This window comes from Xenopus laevis, chromosome 8L, assembly GCF_017654675.1.
Source record: "Xenopus laevis strain J_2021 chromosome 8L, Xenopus_laevis_v10.1, whole genome shotgun sequence".
NCBI classification, from domain to species: domain Eukaryota; kingdom Metazoa; phylum Chordata; class Amphibia; order Anura; family Pipidae; genus Xenopus; species Xenopus laevis.
This window is the reverse complement of record NC_054385.1, coordinates 55,339,936-55,367,876: the sequence shown is the minus strand read 5'-3', so window position 1 is coordinate 55,367,876 and position 27,941 is coordinate 55,339,936. Positions and strand designations below refer to the sequence as shown.

Sequence of the window (27,941 nt, the reverse complement as noted above, 5' to 3'; positions counted from 1 at the left end):
TTGGCCACAAAAAAAATCTAATCAAGCAGCAAAGCTTATGTAATGATCAGATATTTTCAGTGTGTACACCACTACATGTTAAACATTCAGGAAGGACATCTTGTATTTATACTTTACAGCATTAAAGAAGAGAGAGAGAAAAAGCTTAGTGATATCATTACAGCTCAGTAAAATTTTCCATGATAATAAGTATCAACCACCAAGTGTTAATGCCCATTCTCTCAGCCAGTAGTAGTACTAATCTTCTTGGATACACTGTACAACGAACCTCAGAAGTTTGTGGGCAGCAATTCCTACACAATGTGCTGGACGTCACGGCAGGGGCCCGGAGGCTGCTGATCATTTTCTCGCCAGGCCAGCGGGGGGGCAGGTGATCTTTTCCTCCATGATGGCCCGGCCGTTCAGGCCCCTTCAGCTAGGCAGGCCCTGTACCGGGCCCCTAAAACCAGCCGGTTTTCCGGGTAATCTGGCCCTGGCTGCGGCCCAATTAAAAATCAACGGCCCGCGGGCTGTAGTTTGGACACCCCTGGAATAAACTGAATGGAGAGGTCAAGTAGGAGGGGCTATCGGCGCATGCCCATTTACGGCAGGAAGAATGTAATGCAGGGAAAATGGCTGCCGGCTGAACTAATGAATACAGCCAGGAACGAGGCAGCTGTGCAGGGCACAGGAGGAGATTTCATGAGCACAATAGATGCGGTTTGGGTGATTCTGCACATTGGCTTTATCGCTCTATGTACTGACTTGAATATAAGCCGAGGTAGACTTTTTCAGCACATTTTGAGTATACTCGAGTATATACAGATTTTTTTTTACTTATGTACAGTATACATAACAATCATGCTTAAAAAGTTAAAGGTAACAGACCCATCTATCAAAGTCTATAAGCTTACAACCAATCTCCAAAAATGTTTTAATGATATGAAAATTAAAAAACTTGCAGATTGAGAGGGTGGTTCCATTACAAAATGGAAACAATTTGGTTATAAAAGACCCTGAACAAGTAAATGTGCTTAATTCGTTCATTTCTCAAGTGTTTGAAAACATTCATGTCATGAAATATCAAAATATCATGTTATTTTCTTTATGCTCTTCAAAAGTAAAATTTTAAAACAAGATATATTATATGTATATAGTTTGTGTTAAAACTAAATAGCCTTTTACATAATATTTGTGACCATAACACATTTTAGTATTAAGCTATAATACAATCACAATATCCAGTCAATTGGTTCTCAGTTAAGTCATCAGTTAAATTGAGAATAATATCATGCTGAATGTGGCTATCCACTTGCGTGACTAAAGTACGTTTTTTCTCATTATTTAGAAATGAGTTTTGCACAAAATAATGTTTAAAAAAATGTTGTTGTTGCAAAGTAAGTGAAAATTATTTGAATCAACTCCAATTCCAATGACGCACGCTTCTAGACCCAGAGAAAAGTTTTGGTTGTGGTTGTTTTCATGCTTAGAAAACAAAATGGCAATTAAAACACAAGGCATATATTCTCATTTTCAGGCAAGGCATTTTCACATGATTAGTCCAAGAGAAGAACTAGCCAAACCTTTTCCCAGAAAAAAAATCAAGACTTTCATGTGAAATGCTGAGTGTATTTTATTATTTTGCTTGTCACAGATTAGAAGTATTCCTAGAGCATCTTGTATATCAAGAGAATATTCTTTGAAGTGTGCTTTAATTATTTTCTGCTTTTCTTTACAGTAGCTTCACTGGGTTACCCTGATTACATATTATTCTGCTTTGCTTTATATTTTCTTTATATTTGTGACATTACACCTTCCACAGGGCAGTTCCAGTTTTTTTTCCTCACAATCCAATTATCATGGATACATGCCCTACAGTATACTATTAAAATGTGTTGTATAATGAAATGAAAAATTTTTTTTTAAACAACACCACACAAATTAAGTTTTTTTTTAAATATAAGGCAATATTCCTGTTTGCTAATGCATTTATTTTCTCCACTAAATAGTGATTTATATTTTATGTTACAGTTAAAAGGAGAATTTGTATTGGCCAGCAGCTCTTATATAATGTGCCACCATGACCTTCATAAAATATCAGGTGATGGCTGAGCTCATACATCACACCACCAACATTTTGAAAATCACTTTTAGGTGTCAATTAAAATAGTGTATAACCAGGACGGGACTCTGCACAATACTCAATGCTGCCTATCATAGATAGGGTAAGCCTCCTGGGGGCCTTAAATGGAAATTCATTGACACAAATACTCCCTGCCTCCGTATATGCAGCAGTTTAACGCTGCCCCCCCCCCGCAGAGCTACCTATAATACAAAGGGTTTAGTCAAGTACCTATTTAGCCAATGTGGCATTAACTTATGTATGTTTGTTTTTATGTTCTGGTGTCTGTAGATATGTGTAATCAGCAGGATAAACAGAATAATAAAGAGAGAGGACCTGAAGTTGGAGTAACTGGCACTGGATGAGAAATGCGTTGAAATTGGCATTTGCTAAACATGGCTGAATGAGTAACATGACTGGGCAGTAAAAAGGCTATTCCTTGTTTTACAGGGAGCGAGAGATAAAAAAGGAGCAGAGTTATGCCTGTATGTTAAAGGAGAACCAAACCTTTTCTCTTAAAAACCCCAACCCAATCCCTACATAGACCCAGCCCCTGCTCCCCCCCCAGCCTAGGAGTAAACTTGGGTAATTAACCCTAACTTTTTATTTACCTCTGCAGATTCAATGCAGCAGACCTCACAGCCACCATCTTCATCTCTTCGGTCTCTCACCGTATCGGCACATGTGCAGTTGGAGCAGTCTTCCAGTTTTTCACAACTGCACATACGCCAAAAGTCATGGAAATTGCTGAATCAATGAAAGAAGACCCGAAAATTACCGAAGAGCTGGAAGATGGCGCCCGTGAGCTCTGCTGGGTTGAAACTGCAAAGAGTGGTACTGTAAGTAAAGAGTTAGGGTTAATTACCGAAGTTTTCACCTAGGCTGGGGGGGAGCATCTGGAGTCTATGTAGGGTATGGAGGTAGGGGTTTTTAAGAAAGAAGGTTTGATTCTCCTTTAAGCAGAATTTAAAACTCAGTTCAAGGAAGTAAATTATGGTGAGGACTAAATCCTTATGGATTACATTTATTATAAGGTTGCAGGCAAATTAATTGAGTAGCAGTGTCAATTGCAAATATTGAGACTGATAGTCTGGGGCAAGTCTTAATTATGGGGGATATTAATTACCCTGATATTTGACTGGAGTAATAGTATTGACAGACCCAGTTTTGAAACTTGCTACATGACAATTACTGTAAATGTAATTGATTGTTGAAGACCTAACCAGAAATTATACTGTACTTGACCTAGTGATTCCTAAAATTGCAGAAAGTATTGCAAATGTGCACATACTATAATACATGGGTTACATTGACTATATTTCCCTCACTTAGGGGGTTCTTTATCAAAGGTCGAATTTTAGAGTTTTTTTAGACCTCAAATGAACTCGAATTAACTCACAACTCGAATGGTTTCTAATTTAAGAAAAAACTGGAATGGAAAAAACTTGAATCAGCAAGTTTGGGGTTAACAACCCTGAAAACTGTAATTGATTTGTGCTTTTGTCTGAAAAAAACTTGATTCACTCAAAATAATCTAGTTTTCAGGCAAAAACCTTTTGAAAAAAACTTGAACATTATGAAGGCTATTAACATCCTCAAATGGTTCAAGAGACCTCTGCCTCTAGAAGTCTTGTTAAGCTTGATAAAAGGTTGCATGGCCTGAAATGTTGCGGTGATGCCCAAAAGCATTAATAAAGGATTTTTAATAAGAAGAATATTGTGTGGTGCTGTTCCAAATGTTCCCTTCTACTTCTTCTTGACAGGTTTTAGATGGTGTATATTTGGCTTCCAGCTATTTTCAGGGTTGGAGTATAATAAATATCGAAAAAAATCAAGTTTTAAAAAAAAAAACTTGACTTTTTCAAGTTTTTTTTACCCGAAAAAACTTTTTGTTGACTTAAAATTAAACTTGAAAACTTGAATTCAACATGAAAAACACAACTGGAACCTTAATAAATCTGCCTCTTAACGTTTGTTGTAAAAAGCAAAACATCTACACTGGGATAACAAACACCCCTTAATGTCAGTAAAGAGAATTTTAGTGTCTTCAGATCAGTATTTTAGTGCATGGACTGGGACATTAGGTTTTGAGCTAAACATGCAGAACATCAATGGGTGTGGCATAAATGATATAAAATCATTACACTTCTAAATGTATGCCTTAAGAAGGAAATGAAAATGTATTAAGGACATGTACCCTGTGTGGTTTAACAGAAGTAATGTGGAAAGCACTTAAAAAACTACAAATCAGAGGGGACAGCCCCTTGTATCAAAGTCTATTAGTCTACAATAGTATATGTGTTATAAAGCCAAAAAGGCAAAAATTGAAAATCAGGAACTGATTGCTTCACAAATGTTTTAACTATATGAAAAGTAAAAAAAAAGAAGCAAGCGGACTTAATTGATCAGTTTTTACTTAAATGTATACAATAGAGGAGTCAATGGGGCAAATTCACTAAGGCGCGAAGCGCCGAACGCTAGCGTTAATTCGCTAGCGTTTGGCATTTTCGCTGCTGCGCAAATTCACTAACGAACGCTGGCGTAGTTTCGCTAGTGTTACTTCGCAACCTTACGCCAGGTGAATCTTCGCTAGCGACGAAACTACGCAAATTCACTAACTTGCGCAGTGTAGTGAACGCTACCTTTTACGCTAGACTTCCTTCGCCACCTCAGACCTGGCGAAGCACAATAGAGTAGATAGGGATTGTTTAAAAAAAAGTCAATTTTTTTTCTAAGTCCCAAAAAACGCTGGCGTGTTTTCTACATGATGGCTGATAGGCTGAAAAAGATCGAAAAATTTTTGGGGCTCCCCTTCCTCCCCCCTACATTTCCTGACTCATGGCAACTTACCTAGACAGTGGGCACATGTGTAGGGCAAAATAAAATTTTTATTTGCAGATTTGAAGGTTTTCTAGGCATTTGTAGTGCAGATACGTGTTCCTCCATTGAAATTTGAATTTCGCGCTGTATGCAAATTAGCCTTCGCTAGCGCAACTTCGCTTTATATAGCGAAACAACGCTAGTGCAACTCCGCAACCTTACGCTACCCCTGTGCGCAACTTCGGATTTTAGTGAATTTGCGAAGCGCTGGCGAAACTACGCCTGGCGAAGTGCGGCGAAGTTGCGCCTGGCGCAACTTCGCATCTTAGTGAATTTGCCCCAATGTTTCAGGACTCTCTTTAGTGGCACAGATGATTAAGCTCAATCTACTCAATGGCTGAATCAGGGTACAGTACTTGCATGTTTATGGAAGTTCATTTGAATTTTAGATAGCTTTGTTTAGTTTTAGACAATAGCATTTTATTATTTTCTTGGACTCACTTTTAACAGGTACCGTACCTATGGATTGCAGAAAACTGATGTAATTCCAATATTCCAAGGAATTTCCGTTTGTTTGCAAAACCAGACAGTTGAGTTCCATACATAGCTCTGTAAATGACTACAACCAAAATCTCATCACACATTGCAAACTATTGATATGTCTAGTGATTTGCCATCCCAGAAACTTACAAAACATAACTAGTCTTTGCAAAACTAGCATAAATAGCATAGACTAAATCAAAGAATATTTCTATTGTGCACAACTTTTTCATTTATTCTTGAAAAAAACTTGGAAATATAAGACTTTCTACAAAATAAAAAGTTAAGAGATATCTGTCACTAGTGTAGAAACATCAAGCACATGACAAAGAAAAATAGGTCAGTACTATTGAAGATAAATCTGTCTCATTCCCAACTCACTATACCAGCCAGACATTTTTACTTTTGATGCTTTTTTTTAGTTATTTTGACAGTTTGCTTTCAGGTCTGGATGTGGAATAAATGGAACATTCATGCTTGGTAGTGTCTTGTACCTTATTTTTAAATCACTAAAGTGATCTTGCAAAACAAAACAACAAAGCAGACTAAGAAGCTGTATCAAGTGATGCATTTGTTTTTATTTCAAAAGGAATTTGTGGTGTTTCATTTAACTCACTATGGTCAACAAAACTGGTATGCAGTCCTTATGTACTAAAGAGTATTTTTATTTACTGGTGTAATGGATCCTTTAAAAGGTTAGTAATAATACACAAGAAATGTCCAGCAATATGGACTTTTCTTTATGGTGTATTTTTTGTATTGATGAGTTATCTACTAGAAGTAAATAATGTATACTATGAGTTTATACTGCTGTGATGGATGTTTTTTGTCAGAAATATCTGAAACACCCATCATATTTTGCCCTTATGCGGTTTTCAGTCATAGTAAAACAAAAAAATATGAACATACAAGCAATTATGTTAATTTATTATGTTCGTTTCTGTAATATAAATGCACAGAGAAAAATAGTTTCATATCTTTAATTACAAATATCTGCAATAAAACTGTTTTTATTACCACAACCCTGCAATATTGCTGAAAAATGCATTTACATTTACAGATAAAGTATAGGTATGCATTTTATTTTCCTTCCCGGGACTCTAAATTGTTTTGGTGCTGCATGTGCACAAGAAACTGGTGCTGAGAACATTATTAAAAGTGATAATTCAGTTTGTAAGGAAAAGAGAATTTCCCAGATCAAGTGCGCCGTCAGTGTAGTACTCCACCTTACTATTATATACGATAACAGATACTGTGTCTTTTTATTTTCAATTTGAAAAACTTAGAAATTTGAATTCAAAAAGACCAACCGAAATTAAATCAAAGTTTTTTTTTTGCCGAATAGGTCAGTTTTAGTAAGAATAGGTCCATTTTTGATCGAATTCGAATTGTATTTATTGAGGTAATAGCGCTTCAAAGTTTTTTTTAAAAAAAACAACTTTGATTTTTCAAAGTCCCCCAATTGACTCCAAATAGGTTTTAGGAGGTCCTCCATAGGCCAAAACAGCAATTTGGCACGTTTTAGATGGAGAATGGTCGAAGTCGAATTTTTAGAGAAAAAAAAATTGAAATTCGAATTTTCAAATTTTTTTCAAATTTAAAATCAAATTTGGACTACACAAGTTGAAGTACACAAAAATTAGCTCAAAATTCTAATTATTTAAATTTGAATTTTCACTTCGACCTTTGATAACCTGCCCTAACACTTCAAAGCAAAATAACTTATAAAGCAAATGTATCTATTATATACTTTATAATTAAGAAATACTGTCATTAAAAAACTACTCATTTTTATAATGCAAATTAAGCTTTAGTTATGTGGCTGTGCATATGACAACTTTGTTTCTTTAGTTACACCAAACTTGTATGAAAAAAACTCCCATAAACTCGAATTTCAAGGAAAAAAATGGCCAATCAAAATTTATTAAAAATGTGAATTTTTTAAATTCGGTTGAATTGGATCGACCCTCAAACTCGAATCGAATTTGACTCGAGTTTTTTTTTTTAAATTTGATTTTCAAAAGTATTGATTGTAGGCCCCATAGGCCAGGTTTTAGATGGCGAATAGTGAATTTTTAAAGAGAAAGTAAATGATAAATTGAAAAAAAATGTAAGCTTGAATCAAATTTGAACAATTACCTATTCGAATTACACTAAAATAAACTCGAAATTTGAATTTAAAAATTCCCATTTTCAACTCGACCCTTGATAAATGTGCCCCTTAATGTACACACTGTCCAAATTTGGGGGCCATGAAAATTAATTTGCTAACTATAGAAAGTATGTAATTGTTGGTGTACAGCTTGTTTACGGTTTAGTAACACCTCCCTGAACAACAGGTAGCTTATAATGTGCTATGATATTTGCAATTTTATATGTACTGTACAAATTCAAAAGCTGATATTTATTAATATCCTCTACCTAACCGATTAAAAGCATATATAGTAGATTGATATTCAGTTTCTACAGGTCAAGCATGACCTTCAATCCAATGTAGAAGGGTGTGACTATATGTGCCAAATATATTCCATAAGTGTTTGTCACCAGTGCACAATCTTTCTATGATGATCCCTGTGATAATTATTATGGTTGTACCACTAGGTTTTTTATAGAGAATTTTCTTAACCCATAAAAGGATTTGTGAAGCCCAAGGACCAATTTTTATAAACATGTAATGTGTTGATGGTTTGAAATTGCGTTTGCTAGCTAGTGTTTTATTTGTGAGTACATTTCTAAATCACCTTGCCAAACTATGGGAATGTTTAAATAACCTCTTAATTGTGTAAAATCACAATGTGTGTGTATTTGCATCTGCTTTATTATAAGACATAAGTATGATCATTAATATTTCCTTTTGTTAGGTGGGCTGGCAGCTAAAAAACTTAGTAAATGCTTTGAGAGAGGATCCTAATGGAGTCATCTTAACCCTAAAGAAGAGACCACAGAATACTCTGGCATCTGCCCCTGCACTGTTAAAAAATGTTAGGTGGAAACCACTAGCCCTTCAGGTAATCATTGACCTTCTATATTTTGCGTATAACTGTGTTGTATTTAACCAAGCTTTTATAAACTTTTAAAATGCAAGTCTAAATAAAATACTGTATTGCAGAAGTGATAACTAGAATATATTCATTACTAAATGTAACCGTTATAGTTCTTTGATTTGATTTACTTTGTGTGCAAAAAAATGTAATCAAAAACGCATACAGGAGTATCCACTCCCTTGAAAGTTTTTAGGGTTTATAGGTTATTGTTATAGAACATCAACATACTGCATATAGACTCACATGTTAAAGTGAAAACAGGTCTCTGCAAAGTGATTTAAAATTGATAACACAAAACTGAAATAAATAACCAATTCTATACATCTCCTTATATGACACACATAAATCATCATTGGTGCAGTCAATTATTTTCCAATGTCAAATAAGGGTTTGCAAATGTAGTATAAATACATGTGTATTTGGAAGGGCCATCTTCTGGCGAGTCTGTGAGTGGCATAATCCACACCATGAGGGAATGGATACAAGAAAAAGCATTGAGTAACCCTGGGTTGTACAATTACATCATAAAATGGAAAGAGAATGGCAGAGTTGTAAATCTGTCAAGAACAGGCTGTCCACCAAAAGTGAGACTTGTGAGCATAGCTATGATTGTCTATGTTACGTGTGGTGAAACCTCTAGGCATGAAGGTTCTTGAGTTCTGTCTAAGACTTTATAGAAGAGCTCATAGTGACTGGAAGCCAAAGCTCAGGGGCAAGTAGCAAGACAGGAAAGTAAAATCCAAGCCAAGGGCAGAGCAGTCAGAGCAGGTTGAGATCAAGTTAACAGGTCAAAATTTGGTACATACAGTAGGTAGAAAAACAGAAACAGGGTTCAGAAACAAAAGAGCAAGGACTACAAAGAGTATTTATTACTTATTTGGATCATTACAAAAATGAACCTTAGGAGCAATTACAGTATATTTAAAGTCATCTTTTCAACAGTTCACCACTTTTCTTCTTTCTTCATAGCGGCTCTGTATTATAATTAAAGGGTTCACTGTTCAAAATCCCGTCTGGAAGCTCACACTCCTGAAGCTCTAATTTCTTCAGGGGCTCTCGTGGCCTCTAGAGTGTTAGGCGCACTCATTATTCCAAACTTTAGCCAGGAGGCCAGGATCAACATTTACTTAATCCCATGCCTCTTCTTGAAACCAGAGAGCCACCTCCTACAAGAACTTTTTTTTACTAAGGGTATTCCTTATTTCAAACTGCAGTGTATGGACTTGATAAACATGGTATTGAACTAACAAACTCCATCCTACTCCCTTTTGGAGATCCAGGAGAAATAACTGTGTGTTAAATGACAAAAATGTCAAAATACTTAAAAATACTAATATTGCTCCAGGATATTCTTTATTTTTGTCCTGCCCTTTTGTATTCTTTAAGCCCTGATCATTTCCCAATGTTATCACTCTTTTCATGATTACACACATTTGCTTATTTTTTTTTCTCAGCAAATTCTCCATTCTCTGCCACCTTTCTGCAGTGCTGTTACATACAGTAAATGCTCATAATTTTCCTATGTTACATGGAAGGCAAAATTCAAAAACCTATGTAATAATTGACAGATGACCTATCATTTACATTTGTGCTTCAATCAATGGTCTGGCCTTGAAACTAGATGTCCAAATTCTAAAGAAGCTCACTGTATTGTGTAAGGATTAGTGCAAGCTGACCTGACATTTCAAATCATCAGGAATTTTGAGTATAAACAGATAGCATGATAAATTTGCCTTTTTAGTTTTTTATATGTATTTTTTCTAGTGGGTTGCTCACAGCACGGCTCTGAAGATTAATCTTTAATTCCTGCAGAATCCAGGACACTGTTCACAGTTTGGCAACCTACACAGATCAAGTAACTATTTTTAGCTTGAGGTTAAGAAACCTCTTTGAATTGCTGTAGACGATATCTGAGCAGAATAGACATTCATTTGGTAAAGTGATACATGTTTTGGGAATAAAAAATAATCTTTATTTTCTTAAAATAAGTCAGTTGAATTGCAAGGTATTTAGAATGCATTCTTCAAATAGAATGTAGAGTGTCTTACAATGAGGTACCCTTGAATGCTTTCTCATTCTTGTTATGTGCAAATTTATTATCTGAAGAAATTTGAGATAATGTAATAAAAACACAAATGATATTATACTACATAAGCCCCAAAAACTGTAATTATTAAAGAAACTGCACATTTGGACTTTTCTTACAGCAACCTGTGTAAATAACTTGAGTCATACTATAAGCACACTCTAAGTATGGGATGGGAATGTAGTGAATAGGCTTAACAATCAGAACATCTGTCAGAAAAAAACTTTTGGTTGAATGGTAAGTTGATGTTCTAAATACAAAAAATGTTGGATGCTGTCTTGGAAATGAAAAATGTTGGATGGAAAAGCAATATGTCCAAAAAGCTCTATTTTGTACAACTCACCAACAGAATAAGTTGGCTATCTAAAATTGCAAAACAATTTACTTTTCACCTGGTGAAATAAGATGCTTTTTGCATATCCCTACTACAGTATATATTTCTTTATATTCCTACAGCCTTTAATTCCAACAAGTCCTACAAGTGGCAACACTACTCCTACTGGAACAATAGGAATGCAGTCCAAAGTAGATAGCTCAAATCTACATGATGTATTCATCCTTTCTCCTGTTTCAGGACTGTATGGTCCAAGGTAACATTTTTCATTTATTACCAGTGACTGCCACATGGGTAGGATGCTCAATCTTCTAATAAGGTGTGATGTTTTGATAGCCGTACAAGAGTACCTGAGCAATTATAAGTTATAACAATCATGGAATCTTGGTGTATAGAGCTGCTATAGTTCTATTAAATCTTAAAACATTAAAATATTTTAGAACCATCACATGCACATGGAATATGAATTCACAGCATTTATACAATGGTTTAAGGTCTCATGGTTTAACATCTGCCCTGTCCAGGCAATTTGAAATTACATATCTCAAGCATTGTTATTTATAGTCATAAAAAGTGCAATATGCTCATATCTACATTGAAACAAGAATATGATACAAATATATGAACATAAAGTTATTTCATGCGGCCATATATATTAGCAGAAGTTGAAAAAAAAAACATTACATTTGTGACATTTAGGGGCAGATTTATCAAGGATCGAATTAAAAATTTAAATTTTTAATTTCTAATTTTGAGTTTATTGTAGTGTAATTTGACTAGGGAATAAATTCGAAATTCCAAATTTGGAATTTATCATGTATCTGTCCCTTTATTAATTCAAATTCGACTATACGCCATCTAAAACCTGTTGAATTGGTGTTTTAGCCTATGGGGGACCTCCTACAATCAATCTGGAGTCGTTTGGTGGACTTTTGGTGAAAAGATTCTAATCAAATTCAATCAAATTTGATTCGAATTTGCAGCTCGATCCTATTCACCTGTTTTTAAAACTAATAGATTTTATTTTTTTAAAATATCGATTGGTCGTATTTTTTTTAAAATTTTGAGTTTATGGGAGTTTTTACAAACTCCCATAAACTCGAAATATGACCCTTGATAAATCTGCACCTTAATCAATGCAAATAACATACTAACAGTAATTACAAAAGTACAAAACAGCAGTGTTACTTTGGCAGGAGGTAGAAGACAAAAACAGGAGCTGCACATTTGAAAACACCTATCTATATATGTTCAGTTCATACATGTGTAGGCCTATTTCATATAAATGAAATAAAATATCAATCTAATGAGATTTTTTCCTGGAAGAAAGTAAGGAAATATATCATAAGCATTTGCTGAGGAAATTAATATAAAGTGTGTTCCAATACATTCAACCTTGTATGTTAACAGGTCTCAGCCATTCCTGTGGGTCCTGTACCAAAGTAGATGGAGATCGATGATAACAGGAAAAAAAAACACATAAAGGCACATATTTTTCTGCTTTCAGTATTGGTCTCCATCGGTGGGTACAGACCGACAGAAATGACTGAGGCTAATTAGTGCATGTAGTTATGTGGATTGTATTGGAGCACACAGCACAGCAACCATTGTGAGCCAAAGCTTGTAGGTATGTGCCTCCATTTTCCCATCTGCATCAATAGGTTTTCACCAGTATATGCTTCGAAATGTTATTTTTACAGATGATGCAAGATTATTCTATTTTTATACATGTGCTGCCAGAGGAAATATATATATTTATTTATATATTTGATTTATAAAAAATGTATCTTTGATGCAGTGTCTTTCTTATTGGTGCTATGGCTACAGAAATAGCCTAGTACAAAAATGACATGCCCTGATAAATATTTTGGCCATTTTCTGAAAGTTTTGCACCTACAAGGTGATCAGGGAAGCTTATAAAATTATATTTTTGACTTTGATATTCTTAATCTATCTGACAAGAAGCAATGTAACACGTGATCCTATTATTTCAGCGGAGTAGCAGTAGTCTAAAGTCTACTTACTTACTTTACTTCTCTTAAATCGAAATCCTAATTTGTGGATAGCCATATATTTTGCAAACAATTCTTTCTTAATACTTTCTTAACGTTGCCTTTTTCACTTACACATTTCCGTTTCATTTTTGTAGGGATGAAATTGGAATTGTGTCGTGCGATGACATCAATAAGTATGGAGTAGGAAAGTCAGGAATGAAAGGCTCTGAATCACCAAGCTATTTCATAGAACATGAAAGTGGCAAATATTACACTTTAATTGAAGGTGAGGGACATCAAGTTGGCTCAGAGTATGAAAGAGGTAGATCAACAGGGGTGCGGAGAAGAGAAAAGACACCAACACACGGTATGACAAATTATTTTGGCCTTGATTATAAACATGCACTGATATCTTTATACAAAGGGAGAATTTATTTGCCCAATTAAACTTGAAAATAAATAGATCTGATGGGTTGTCATTTTGTGTCTGATATGTAAGCATGCAATTCAGAATTACAGTACCTGCTTGCCCCAAACAACTTGCTTAGTGCAGACATTAAAAAAGCTCCTCATTGTTTCTCATTGGGTTCTCATTGAACTAGGCCATTATGGTATGTAGTAGGCTAGAAATTATGAGTGCAAAGACTTATTAAACACCATGCAGAGGAAAATATGAATCTGACTAGTTTACCTCCCAGCAACTATCATATCCTGAGGAGTAGTGCCATATAAAATGAAAGACATATGAACTCGGTTTAAGATGAAAGTGTAATAAACTTGACAAATGAGAGAGGAAGGAGAGAGGCAATATAAAATAACATAAAGGCAAATTGAAAATTGCTGGGAGATATGTAGGAATAAGAACTAGAAAAACAAGGAAGACGTGCAATCGAGGGGTGAATATTTTATCATGTGCAAAGTGCTCAAGTGCATGGGATGGGAATAATAAAGTGAGGGGAATTTATACTTGTGAGAGATGAGTGAGAGGCAAGGTGTAATAGGGACTGGATAGGATATAAAGCTACTCGGTTAAAGGAATATTAACAAAGTGTGTAAAGAGGGTATGAAACCCACAAGAAATGTGCAAAGGAACTAGACATATGAATTTAAAGAGATATGAGTTGGCGATGGGAAAGTAAGGTAGGTGATGATCTTACGCCAGGTGAGGTGGATATAAACTGGGAAAAGTGAGAGTAATATAATGTTACTGTCACTGTATTGCATTTTAGTTTACCTTAGATCATTGGAACAGGCTCTCTCCTATGAGAGTGCACACAGTGTAGTGTTAAGGTAGCCACACATGGGGATGACAAGAATAGGGCTTGATCTGGGGACAAATATGGATGACCAAATTGGACCAATATAACAGGCAAATTGGTTGAATCAGCAAAAGTGTGGTGGTCTGGCTTTGCTGCCTACTACACACATGCTTTCATGGGGATTATCAGCCATACCAATTAATGTATTGTTAAATTACCCGCGCTACAATTGCAAAACAAGTTAATGGGTTAAACCATGTGTTTAGTTAGGACTGACGTGTAGCCAGCTCCAGACAAAGCCAAGACTTATATACTATATATACTATAAGGAAAATGGCATGGGTGTGTAAAACAGTTTGCAAGTGAGTATGTATAGTAATAGAATTGATGGTCAGTGCTTCAGTGCTTTCAGAATGGGTAATTGTATTTTACCTAAATGCAATGATAATATACACAGGTATGGGACCTGTTATCCAGAATTCTGGGGAGCTGGGGTTTTGCTGATAATGGATCTTTCCGTAAGTTGGATCTTTATACCTTAAGTCTACTAGAAAATCATTTAAACATTAAATAAACCAGATGGTGGTTTTCCCTATAAAAAGGATTCATTTTATTTTTGGGATCAAGTAGAAGGTACAGTTTTATTATTACAAAGAAAAAGGAAATCATGAGAATGCCTTCTCCTAAATCGTAGCTTTCTGGGTAACAGGTTTCCGGATAACAGATGCCATACCTGTATATATATTTATATATACAGCATGGATGCTTTGGCAAAATAAAAAAGAAAAGTTTACAGAGCTGTTATAATGTCGCATGTGCAAAGCTTTTCTGCATGCAAGCAATATGTGAGCAAGCAATATGTGTAAGTTCAAAATTACTATTGAACCACATTGGGTTTCCCTTGGAATTTTGCATTTAGAGCTATGCTATGCATGCCATAAAGGGCCATTTGACACAATAATGACAATTTGAAGCTATGGAGCCATTTCCCCATCATTCACTGTTAATCCTGAGGCTAAATTGAAATCGTATATGCCTCACAGTGAACTCTATTTAAAGCTTTATAAAGACAGTTTCTTTAATGGGGCAAATACATTATACCCACATCTAAATTTTTATTTCTACTTTTCATTGGATATCATATGAAGACCAGTTGTGTGTGCTTCCTAGCAGAAAGACAAGAAAAACATAATATGGTCATTTCATTTTGGGTTACAGGAATTATATCAATTACTGAATTATTTCATCACAACATATTTCTCCACAATTTTATTACATTATTATAAGAAGGGATTATTTCCAGGTTTAGGCAACCTAAATAAAGAAAACTATTCTGATGAACAGATATGTCATTTTTATTTGACTTAACACTTTTTGTCAGTTTTCTCTTCTCCCTTTTCCTCAACAAGAGATAACGTAGACTTTCTGAATACTGTTCTGTGACATAACATGGGCCCTTATTTTGTAAAACTGCATGATTTCTTTCTAATTGAAATGGTAATGATTGAGTTTTATTCTAATCTCTACCATAAAGATTCTTCCTAGTTTCTTCATCCTGAAGCACTGAAATAAATATATTATTCCTGTTGGTAAACATGGAGCTGTTTCGATCAAACCAACATGATGAAAAATGCGTCTAGATCTGGAATGCCATATCTAGAAATGTTTCATATACATAATAGACACATCTCTATTTGCCTTTCTTAGGAGTGCACTTCAGAAACTGAGATACATTAAATTATTGCATTTGTACACACTAATAAGGTTTATTCAGAAGTATTCTCATGCTCCTAATCAAGATATCTCACTTAAATGGCAATGCTCTAATTTATGTAAGGGTGTACTTCAATTTACTCTGATGGGGTAGTTTGCCCAGGTGCAGTAACCCATAGCAACCAATAATATATTTTCTTTTTAACAGGTGATAAGGAAATGTTGCCTGATGATTGGTTGTTATAGGTGATTGGTGTCTTTTATTGCATAGCAACAGTAGAGACTCCTAAGGCTTCTGTGATGAGTAGTGCTGGGCGAATAAATTCGGCGTATTTCCACGTTTCGCCGCAAGCGAATTAATTTGCGAAATTGTGGTGACAACTCGCCTGTGAAAAATCCGGCAGGTCAAAAAAAATTGATGGGTGTCAAAATTATAATAATATAAATTATTATATTGACTTTAATGCGTTAGGACCAAATAGTCACGCATAAAAAAAATTCGCCCATGTGCGTTTCGCACATTTTTCACTGTTTCACGAATGGCACAGATTCGCCCATCACTAGTGATGAGCTTTATAGCTTCTCTGCCCCTTGAATAGTTACTGCTGAACTAAACAGAAAAGGGCAATAGCTTTCTTTTAGAGGTTAAGCCCTTGACCATGGACACCTAAATAACACCATTATTACATTTTTGTAACACTGTTTAGTAGCTGTACCACTTACTGGCACAGAGGATACTGTCTTTCCTTCCCCAAAAAGGTCTGGTAAGTTATCTCTGTATCTCTCAGAAGAGCTTGTGGTACACAGGACTCTTTCTCAGGTGTGCACTCACTATAGGTATAAAGGTATTTTAACAGCCAGTGGTAGTACTGACTAGCAAGTGTCTAGTCCCCAGAGTACAATGTGCCAGAAACGTATGGTGTCTCCCCCTAGACCAGAGACACCTGACACTCCTGAGCACTTAAGAATTATAACAAAAATACGTTTATCTAAAATGAAAAACAGCACCCCCCAACCCTGAACAGACCCAGAGGTCAGGCAGGGATCAGGTCTGGGTCGGCAGCTCCCACCTGTTTTTTACCAGTGTCCCGCAGACCCAGTCCGACCTTGAGCAAATCTTTTAACCTTCTACATGTATAACACAGGTAATAATTATTGCTTTACACATTAAACAAATATTTATCCTGGCACATAATGTAACCTGATCTACTGCAAGTGTATTACAAACAACCACAAAGCTGTACCAATGTCCTTAACGTCACTCTGACACAAGTCAGTCCTTCCTCCTGGAGCGTTACACTACTTGTGATATTAGCATAGATTTGTATTTTGCTTAATCAAGTAAGACACTCTTGTAGTACATTTACAAATAAGTGACCCTTGCATGAATAATCACTTTTTATTTCCTTGCACTGCATTTTGCTGGACAAACGGCTGAAGAGGAACCGTGATGTTTTTTTGTGTGACAGGAATGTTCTGACTGTGCAGTAGATTCTGGTACCACCCAACTATAATCTTGTGACTTTCTCAGTATGATTTCACGTCAGCATTTAATTTAGTTGGTTTCAGAGACAAATCATTTTGAAAATGTTTCAGTAATCATGCAGAGCTGAAGATTACAATCCAATATAGGTCCACAAGATACTGTATATGGTCTAATGAGTGATGTGTACATAAAACACAGTTTGATATCATCAAATATATGTGCATAAATCGGACTTATAGTTGTACCACTTCAGAGTACATGACTGGAATAACTATAGGTACAGTGTTGGCAATGTAAGTGTTCACAATATGTCCAACTGCAAGCAGCTGCTTAACATACTGTATTTCATATGCATTCATGCTCCATTTCTATTAATAGCACTCACACGCCAGCTAAATGCAGGTCATAGATTAGCTACAACTGTCACATTGTGGCATTCACTCTAGAGCTCATAGTATATGACAGGAGATCCTGTTTCAGTCTGTGTTGCACTGGTGCATGGTCAAAGCCTCACTTATCAGCAAATAGTGAAAGAAAGACAGAGTATTTACATTTACTTATTACATTATGGAAAAAAGCCAGAATTACATTGGATTTTGCTGTTCAGTTTCCCCACCAACTGGGCCAGGTTTGAGGCAGTGAGGTTATTTGCCAAGAACCACAGTCTCAGAGTATGTATTAATTATTCTGTAGCATTTTTTTTAAATGTACAATGGGTATATCCAGCTGTTGTACAACTAAATCTAGAATCCTCCAAAAGCTGAAGTTTAGGACCTACCATGTCTTGCAGTTAAACTTGAGAAAGGTAAGCTGGATTTTCCTGAAATGAGTATATATTTTTTTTCTTTGGGAGCCCCAGCTACCCAAAGTTTTCCGTATGTGACCAGCCCTTGGTGTGTGTATATTACAATATACAGTACTTTTACTCAAACTGGAGAAGAGAGAAATGATGTCGGTGAATAAGTGTTTTTCAACAAAATGAACAGCAGCCATCAGGCATCATGTCAATTATTCAATGCTGCTATGTACTGTATTTAGGGTTTGCCAGTGTCAAGTGAAACTAGAAGGGTACATGCAAATCTTCATGGAAGTACAAATATATTTACTGTGTTAATGCACTAAAATTCTTTTTATAAGTCTACCTATGGCTGCTCTTTCATATTGCACCTTGTAATTGTACATACACAAGATGATTTATCAAATATCATTTTAAAAGGGATGATAAATATTGCAGTCCTGGATAAGGTGCTAAAAACAATACTGGGAGGAAGGGCTTCTCAGGGTTTCTTAGGATAACCTCCGATGAGCAAAGCCAGATCAATATGTGGATAAAGTGTTGTGACCATTTGATGAAAATCTTAACACGTACAGTTGAGGGACCCTGAAGAATGCACAAATAATATCAAAAAGATATATGTCCCAAGAAGAGCCGGGCCTACCCGGCCAGGCGCCCTAGGCAACCTGGCCGACCACGGCGCTGGCTGAGTGCGTGCTGGAGTGCGCATGCGCGAAACTAAGCTCAGGTGCGCATGCGCGAAACTAAGCTCAAGCGAGCATGTGTGAATCTACATATGCGCAGAAGCACAATTACCAAGAGAATATCAATGCCAGTCGGGGAGAGACAGGACCAGACGATGGGGTAGGCGACAGAGCAGGTACGTGCCTGGTGCCCCCCCAGCTTTGTGCCCTAGGCACGTGCCTACTCTGCCTACCCCTAGTTCCGGCCCTGGTCCCAAGGCTTTTTTTTTTGTAGTAAAAATAAATTATTTATTAATAATCACATTAAAAAGTTTTCGGTACATACTGACCCCACGGCCCACCATGCGCCTTTCGTACCCTCCGGCACTTAGTATAGGTGTCATAGGTCTAGAGACACCTATGACTAATTACCGGAGGGTACGAAACGCGTAAGGTGGGCCATGTGGGGTCAGTATGTACCGAAAACTTTTTTAATGCGATTATTAATAAATAATTTATTTTTACTAAAAAAAAGCCTTGGGACATATATCTTTTTGATATAATTTGTGCATTGTGACTGCCTTTGGAACTGGGGCATGTCCCTCTGGCTTGGATAGTGATTTACAGAAATCAGCCATGTGGACTTCCGAATAATTTATGGACCCTGAAGAATGACACTCGCAACCTTTACATTATTGATTAAGTTCAGTAGGGAAATACTTTTGTGTTAAAGGAAGAAACCGGAAACCATGATGTCAGACATGGGAATCACATGAGGACTTGATTTATAGAAAACATGATTAATATGAGAATCCCAAAAGAGGAAGAACTATAGTTAGGGCTTAGTAAAGTAAAGTGTCACATTAGTGATAACTGGATCTTCTAAAGGGCAAATAGAGAAGAGCAGAGTAACCAGACGACATAGTCATTTTCTCCAATTCAGACAAGCTTCTACTACAATGTCAATCCAGCCTAGTATAGCAATACTTACAGAATTCATTATTTATATTTTAGTTTAGTTGAAGCTGGTGTTGCATACATAAATAATTCACAACCAGTGTTTGCCATATTTCTGGCACATCAACCTCCTTTCCCAACTCTTACCTTACAGGCCCTGGGCACTGCTATCTCCACTTTGCAAATTGGCTGGAACCTATTAGGAACCCTTTATACTGAGAATGAGTGTGTGGCTAGTTGGGAATTTATGGACTTAATATCAAAAATGTATTTTTGTTGGGTTTTTTTCTACTTCAAATAAACTCTCGATTTCAAAATTGATTAAAAATTCTAATATAAAAAATCTTGCTTGAATGTATTTGTGAAAAAGAAATTGAATATCTCGAATTACAGGCTGAAAAAACCTTGAAAATAATGAATTTAAAAATGGCTTGAATTTTGCCTAGGACAACTCCCATTAATTTCTATATGAACTTACAAGTTTTTAGATGGTGAAGTTTTACATTTGAGTTGTATGTGCTTAATAAATAGGAAATATTCGAGTTTTTGGAAAAAAAATCACTACCTTAATCTTTAATACTCGTGTATCTATTCTCTCTATATATTTCCTACTGAATGTGTCTAGGTTACAAAGATTGTTTCCCTAACCCTGGGAAGGAGTTAACACACACTTACTAAGCTGGCATTCTGGGTTTTGCAGCATTACCCCAAAGGTGATTGGTATATTAAAATAAGACATCCAAATTATACCTATCCTCCATAACTTTGCATTTAACATGAAATATCTTTGCAGAACACCTGTAGGGTAATAGGACACCAAACGAAGGGAACAAAATGGTAGATATTGCCCCCACTGAAAGTGAATTGAGTCCTGTCACTATACAAGACCTAGTGCATATCACCAATTTCCAGTAACTTTGATCATCTGTCTTCTAATAATCTTTACCTATGCACACTGGGGAGGGTTATTAAAATTCAAACTTTCAAAGTAAAAATCTCAAAGGCGTGCTTGTTTAAGAAAAAATTCAAGACTTACAAAACTTGATCTTTTAAAAACATAAAAAATATAGTAAGAAGATGTTCTACTCTTTATTTTCAAACCTTGAATTGTGAAAGACAATGCCCATTGACTTCAAGATAAACTCTAAGATAAACTTTAAGGTGCTGTTTTTTTTTTGTTCAAATTTCAATTAAAATTTTTGCTATAAATTCACAAATCGTAAAAACTAAGTGAAATGGCTTCCCCTCTGGGTTACAAGGTCAGGCAGCCCAGGGAGCAATCAGAGTCTAGATGTTTCAGGCATATTAACAAGACTCCCTGCAGCTCTACTACAGCACCAAATAAGGCTTGATAGTAATTAACTTGCCCCCAGTATGTTATTGTAGCACTCTGCACAGATAAAAAGCTTATTACACTGTTGTTCAATAACAAAATATAGAATTATAGTACATTTTATTGGGGGTTGTGCTTTTTCTGTACAGGTATATCGTGTTATATAGTATAGTAGTATATAGTATAATTGTTCCTTATCAGCCTGCAAAAGAACTCATTACTCATGGGTAATATAACAGGTGCACAGTTTGTTCTGGGTCTAAAAATGCATAGCCACCATAGCAGGCAGCATTTTGAGCATTTATCTGGTTGGTTGCTATAGATTACTTGAATGAAACCTTCTCTCGTGTTGCATAACTAACTGCCAGCTTCCTAGGGAAGGATTCTGGTAGCTGGAGTGACAAAGGCTGATCTATGGCATAGACTTGCTCTTTTCAAAATCTGTACAACTCACAATTTCCTATTGAGGATTAAAGTTATTTGTTTAAAATAAAATACAGACATATGTAGAGAGAACTATGTTTCTAAGAAAGGGTTGTTGCTGGGTAGATATTGCTGTTAGCCAAGGGATTGATTTTAAGCTGCATTCTTTCTTTCTTTCCACTAAAAGCTTCTCTTTGTATAGCTAGCTCTTCATATGAAGAAACTGATATAATGGGATCCTGGCTTCTTTTTTCAGGTGATCTCAGGCCTGTTTCTATGCCGACAGAATACAGCTGGTTAGGGGAATCCAAGGAGCCAAATATGTACAAAAGGGGTAGTAGAGGTGAGTCTCATATGCAGTATTGCTAATGCAGCTTAAAAAAATTCTTTTTTTCAAAGGGGGTGCCTAAGTTTTATCAATTTTAAAGGTGGGGGTTTGTTAATAGCAGAATGAATCTCTTTAATAACTTAAATGTATTTCGCTGTAGATATACTGCATGTATATTTTATATTGTATTTGGCCTATTATAGCAAATAATCTTTATTTTAGCTACAGAAACATGCATTCCTTACTATATCCCCTGCATGCAGATATATCTCATTAATTATTGATATGTATTTTCCAGCAAACACATAAGTCAGTAGGAATAGGCCAAGTGCTGTCTCTTGGTGTTGGGGCAATATTTGCAGCTTGTTAAATATTGTCTAATTTGTCTACATTTTTGTTGCTAGTTTTTCTTTTAGTACATATCACTAGCGCATATCTGAAGTCTGAATTTTCCTGTATAACATTTGCCAGTTCTGTACACTGTTGCTCCTTTTTATAGGTTGTCACAAACAGCAGTTGCAAAGCAGGTGCCAAAACATTCTGTCATTTCAGCATCAAAATTCCCCTAGAGGGTTCCGCAAATATATACAGAAGAGCAACACAGAGCATGGAAACCATTTGCTTTATACAAGGGAATTTTAAAAACCCTAATATGCTATTCAAATAAACGTCAGTGTAAATATTATACAAGGTACATTATTCGCCCAGATAAGACTTAGCAAAAATGTAAATAGCAAGTTCAACCGTACAGTAGCATTTAGTTTTTATTTGTATAGTTTCTGAATTATTTACATTCCTATTCTGGGTTTTTTTTCCATCTTGCAGCTAAAATGTTATCTTGGTGTTAGGGTCTAAGATTGAGATTCGATTGAACGTTAAACTCTTGCGCCAGACTTGCCTTCGCCAGCTCAGACCAGGCGAAGTGCAATAGAGTAGATAGGACTTGGTTAAAAAATAGCTGAAAAACGCTGGTGTCTTTTACTTTTTACAGGCTGTAAAAGATTGTAAAATTTGTTTGGGGTACCTTGCTTCCCCCCTACATTTCCTAACATATGGCACATAAACTATACAGTGGGCACATGTGTAGGGCAATATAACATTCCCTGGGCTTGTGTAGTGTAATGTATTTGCTGCAACATATACGTCCATTTAACTTTAACTTCCTGCCGTATGCAAACTAGCCAACACTAGCGTAACTTCGCTTTGCTTGCCGCAGTAATTCTATTGCAAATTCGAAGCGTTCGGCGCCCTGTATGCAACTTCGGATTTTCGTGAATAAGCGCTGTCATGGCTAATCCACCCCTGGTGAAGCCGTCACTGGCGCAATTTCGGAGGTACATAAACTTGCCCCCAAGCATTAGAGCCTCCAATCTGCAGAATGAAAATACCAAATAAAATACAGCTGACCAATTACAAATAGGATTACAATTCTGCTGTCTATACCATTCAATGGTGTATAAATCAGCCCACCCTTACTGGAAGACAGTCCCAATTTTTTTAAGATTTCAGAAATTCAGCAGTGGCTGTGTAAAATGAAATTGTAGACTTGCAGAGATTTAAAGAAATCCTTTTGAAGAGCTGAGGAACATCTCAGAGCACGGAAAAACGTATTTTCTTGGAAAGGTTAAATGCATTTTAGATGTAAAACTCAATGTACTGTTCTCGGCGTTATGAGAATAAGTGGCACAGAGTGCATATAAAATACTTCTGTTTGAAAGTAGCATCAGCCTCAATGAGAAAAAAAAAACATTGCGTGGCGTGATTATTAAACACAAATTTATTCAAATATTCAAAGTGTTTCATTGCTTAAATTATTTATTCATATGTTTAGCACATTACAAGAGAAGAATAAGAGGAGAACTGTGGAGGAGATTTCTCACATTAAGATTACCAGATTATCATGTATCACCTCTATGAAATTTAGCAACAAGGGTGCACTGACTGCTTCTCATTTAAAGGGGAACTATACTCATCCAAACAAATTAATGTGAAATTACTCAGAATCTTCTTCTGAGCACTTTAACAGTCATACACTACTAATAATATAAATTTGTAACAGGAGTGTCCCTTGATGTTCTCAGCCAGCTGACCAAAACACCAGAATCTTACATTATTGATGTAGGAGGCATTTTATGACACTTCTTTTTCTCAGATTATAAAGGTGCTGAGCAGGTTCTCCTTAAAATCTGGCTGCGCGTGCATAGAAAGCATTCAGGATGTCTTTTTGGAGAAAGTGTGCTGTAGAGCTCTGCAGCTCCAGGGGATAGATGGGCGCATGCATGACATCACTTCCAGGAGTGGGTCTGCCCCGTGCGGCCACTGCCCGGTCTCCAGAAAATGTTCAAATCCCTCAGTAGTTGTCAGCCAAAACTGACAGCTCTGCGCAGTCCGCAGGTCTCTGCACTCCAAATTTCACCCTTTTTTAGCTCTTTGCATACTCTGTGGGTCATTGTAAATGAGCCCTGCCGTCTATAATTTTTTGTTTTTTATTGTTTTCCTACATGTAATCTAAGGGAGGCTGGTCTCTCTGTTTTATGTGAACTGTGTTTTAAAAAGGAATTCAGTTCATTTTAGAAGTATTTAATCTGTAAACTAAAATACTGGCATGGTATTACTATGAAGAAAAATCCCTTTGCAGCATCAATTTGTGTTAAAGTGCATTTTGTGCTGCAAATACTCAGAGTATTATCCTTAATGCTGCTGAATATGTACTGTTTAAATATAACCAGCTCCGCTAGCAGCGTGGGAAGCTTTCTGCGCTATCATCAAGATGCCCACTCATGCTATTAGCAGCTCACTTGTGTTAAGCAATATTTAAGAGAATGTGAAAGTTTGAGAGGTTGCACGAGGATTCCATTAAAACAAAAAATCTTGCCATGCATTGTATAGTCTTCTTTAACATGAATATGCTGTGTTTTATGGTATATCCGTAAATTCGCCAGCTTCACTCACATCACAACACTTCGGCAGGCGTAGATTCGCCAGGACAATGCTAATTCACTAAAATCTGAAGTTGCATCCAGGGCACCAAACTCTGGCGAAGTTGCTCTAGCGTTGGTTAATTTGCATTCGGCGGGAAGTTAAATTTCAATGGACGTATATGTTGCAGCAAATACATTACATTGCACAAGCCCAGGGAACTTTAATAAAAGAAAATAGAGTTGTTATATTGCCCTACACATGAGTCCAGTGTATAGTTTATGTGCCATATGTTAGGAAATGTAGGGGGGAGGCCGGGCACCCAAAAATTTTTTTACAGACTTTTGCAGCTTTTCACCCTGAAAAAAAGTAAAAGACGTTCAGTAAAATGCACATCTTAGTGAATTTGTGAAGTAACGCTCTTTCGCCTGGCATAAGAGTGGGAAGAAGCGCTAGAGTCTATCTCCTTCGCTAGCGAAGTTACACTTGTGCCCGTAAGTAAATCGGTGAAGTAACGAAATGACCTCACGCTGGTGAATTTTCACTTTGCCCTTTAGTAAATTTGCCCCAATGAGAGATGGTCTTGCTGTAATTTGGAGCTTTCTGGATAACTGGGTTCTGGATAATGGATTCCATATCTGTCCCATGTTTTTTACAACCTTTCTCTCCCAGATTCTAGCTCTGCCACTGGTCTGGCATATGTTCTAACCAAGGAGCATCAGTCGGGCTATATGTGTTGTGATGGATCTGGATATTAGATTGCATGGTTGCCTTCTCTATTCCATGCAAATCTAGAATTACTTACCAAGCCTATATCGCAATACAATAAACCGCGAAAACCTTTATCCAGAAAGCTCCAAATAATGGAAAGGCCATCTCCCATAGACTCCATTTTATCCAGATAATCCAAATCTTTCAAATTGATTGCTTTTTCTCTGTACTAATAAAACAGTACCTTGTACTTGATCCCAACTAAGAGATAATCCTTAGTGGAAGCAAAATCAGCCTATTGGGTTTATATAATGTTTGCATGGTAGTCAAGTAGACTTAAGGTATGAAGATCCAAATTACAAAAAGATCCATTATCTGGAAAATCCAAGGTCCCAAGCACACTGGATAACAGGTAACAGGTCCCACACATGTGTGTGTGTGTGCGTATATATATATATATATATATATATATATATATATATATATATATATATATATATATATATATATATATATACAGTATATATAGTATTTTTTTTGAATATGATATTTCAGCTCTACAGAATGGTTGGGATATATGGCCATTTCCAGTAAAGTACATACAGAGTTGATTTGTGGTTGCCATTTATTTATTTGCAGTGTTTGTATATGCCCAATAGACCTGTCTTGATATTAGGCTTCTTGCAGCAGCTTTTATTGCTAATGCAACTTAGGTTTACTGAGTGCTATTGGTGTTGGGGACCTTATAGACTTTAGATCCAATAAGATCCAATGTTTCAGAGATTTTAGCATACAGAAGAGGGTCACATATCAAGGTTACATGCCAGTCCAGGGCAGAAGCATAACGATTAAATAAAAAATCTCTGCTATTTAGTAGTGAAGCAGCTGTAAATGTACCAGTGTATCACTACTAAGAAACAGCTTGGAGTTTTCTCTGGGCTCCTGTGCAAATGTGCATGTTGAATTAGTAAATACAATGTCCTTGTTGAATACATTGTTACATCCTCTGTGAAAGGCATGCATAGCTTTGGCATTTCCTCAAACAACCCCCCCCCCCCCCAAATATGTTACTGCCCCAGCTATCCACCAAGTATTTCACTTTCAGGCTCTGACATTTTAGACATTCTCAGTCTAACTTGTACAACCTCAAAATGCACTCAACCTAAAAAACCGTTTGAGAGTCGAGTTCCTATTTCACATTTCCTGTATTCTTTTATTTTTAGTAATATCTATAGCCACATTGTTGCTACTAATTTTTGTTGTTTGTATCACTATTAAGGGCAGTTAAAGGCTGCTAATTTGACCTTAATTACTCTAATTTTGCACCTGAAAGACATAATGACTACTTACATCTGTAGATAAATCACTATTTCCAAATAGCCTTTACTTATTTATTTTTTTCATTCTTTTTTTTCTCCAAACAATTGACTCTGAGAATTCCCTCCTGCGTTACCTGAGTGATGATAAAATCCTAGTGATCCAAGAAGAGCCAGTTACACAGAAAGACAACAAACGGGACACAGGGCGCAGGTCAAGAAAAAAAGGGAAGAACACAGGTAGCCCGAGCTACCCTATCAGTCCATCAATATTAACCTCCACTGGACGCCTAGACCCTGCTCAGCAAGATGTCTTGGCGTTTTCCCTGGCTGAGAGCAACACTGTTCCATTATACCATGTAAGTAAATGTATATATTGTAGTGCAACACTAGCAAACCCATGTCTCATACTGGTCCCAGTCTTCTCAGTGTTAGAATTTCAGAAATTCTGTTTAAACTGTTTGTAAGCCCTATGTCCTGTCTGACTATTGACATATTGAGGCTTGGCCAAGAACTGAGATGAAACAAAACATTTAATACAACTGAAAAGACAAGGACACCAATGTAAAAGAATAAGGAGAAGGCAGAAAACAAAGTCTGACCACATGTAGCAGTCAGAACAGGTGGCAGGCAAAGAAGTCCAAGTTTAGTCCCAAGGTCTGGGAAGGCAGCAGGCATACGAAGTCCATTACACAGGCTGAAGGTCAGGGAAGGAAGCAGACAAGCAGAAATTCCAATAATAGGCCAGCAGTGTCAGAATATGAAGGAACAAGGGAAGGGAAGTGTATGATATATACGGATCTCAGGATACTTAGACAGTATCTAAGTATCTTGTACATTACATTGCACAAGCCCAAAAGAGCTAAATAAACCAATAGAATGGAATAGAATAGAATGAGGCATAAACAGTGCCTTAATTGGGCAAATGCCCGCAGCTGGATCACAGTTGTCAATCAAGAGGAGAAGGAGCCCGTACACGAGGTCCATGGTTCTAGTCCAGGTATTTTCCAACGGCAATGGGCTTCTAGGGGTTTCATATTAATTACTGGCTAAGACAGGAACAAATTTGTGATCACAGTGCTAATGTCTGTTCATATTTTCGACACAAATATTGCATTG

The 27,941-nt window shown here is 36.4% G+C and overlaps 1 protein-coding gene across 3 annotated transcripts in view; it reads left to right on the top strand.

Moving 5' to 3' along the window:
- The window catches only part of LOC108698914 (connector enhancer of kinase suppressor of ras 2-like), a 306,790-nt gene that overhangs the window by 215,113 nt on the left and 63,736 nt on the right, over positions 1-27,941 (top strand). For 2 of the 3 annotated variants that reach the window (XM_041572776.1, XM_041572775.1), the window contains exons 9-13: positions 8,323-8,469; positions 11,048-11,181; positions 13,075-13,286; positions 21,805-21,891; positions 26,934-27,181. In XM_041572776.1, coding sequence (XP_041428710.1) covers positions 8,323-8,469; positions 11,048-11,181; positions 13,075-13,286; positions 21,805-21,891; positions 26,934-27,181 — 828 coding nt within the window. The remainder of the gene's footprint in view (positions 1-8,322; positions 8,470-11,047; positions 11,182-13,074; positions 13,287-21,804; positions 21,892-26,933; positions 27,182-27,941) is intronic. The other variant, XM_041572777.1, reaches the window with a different exon arrangement.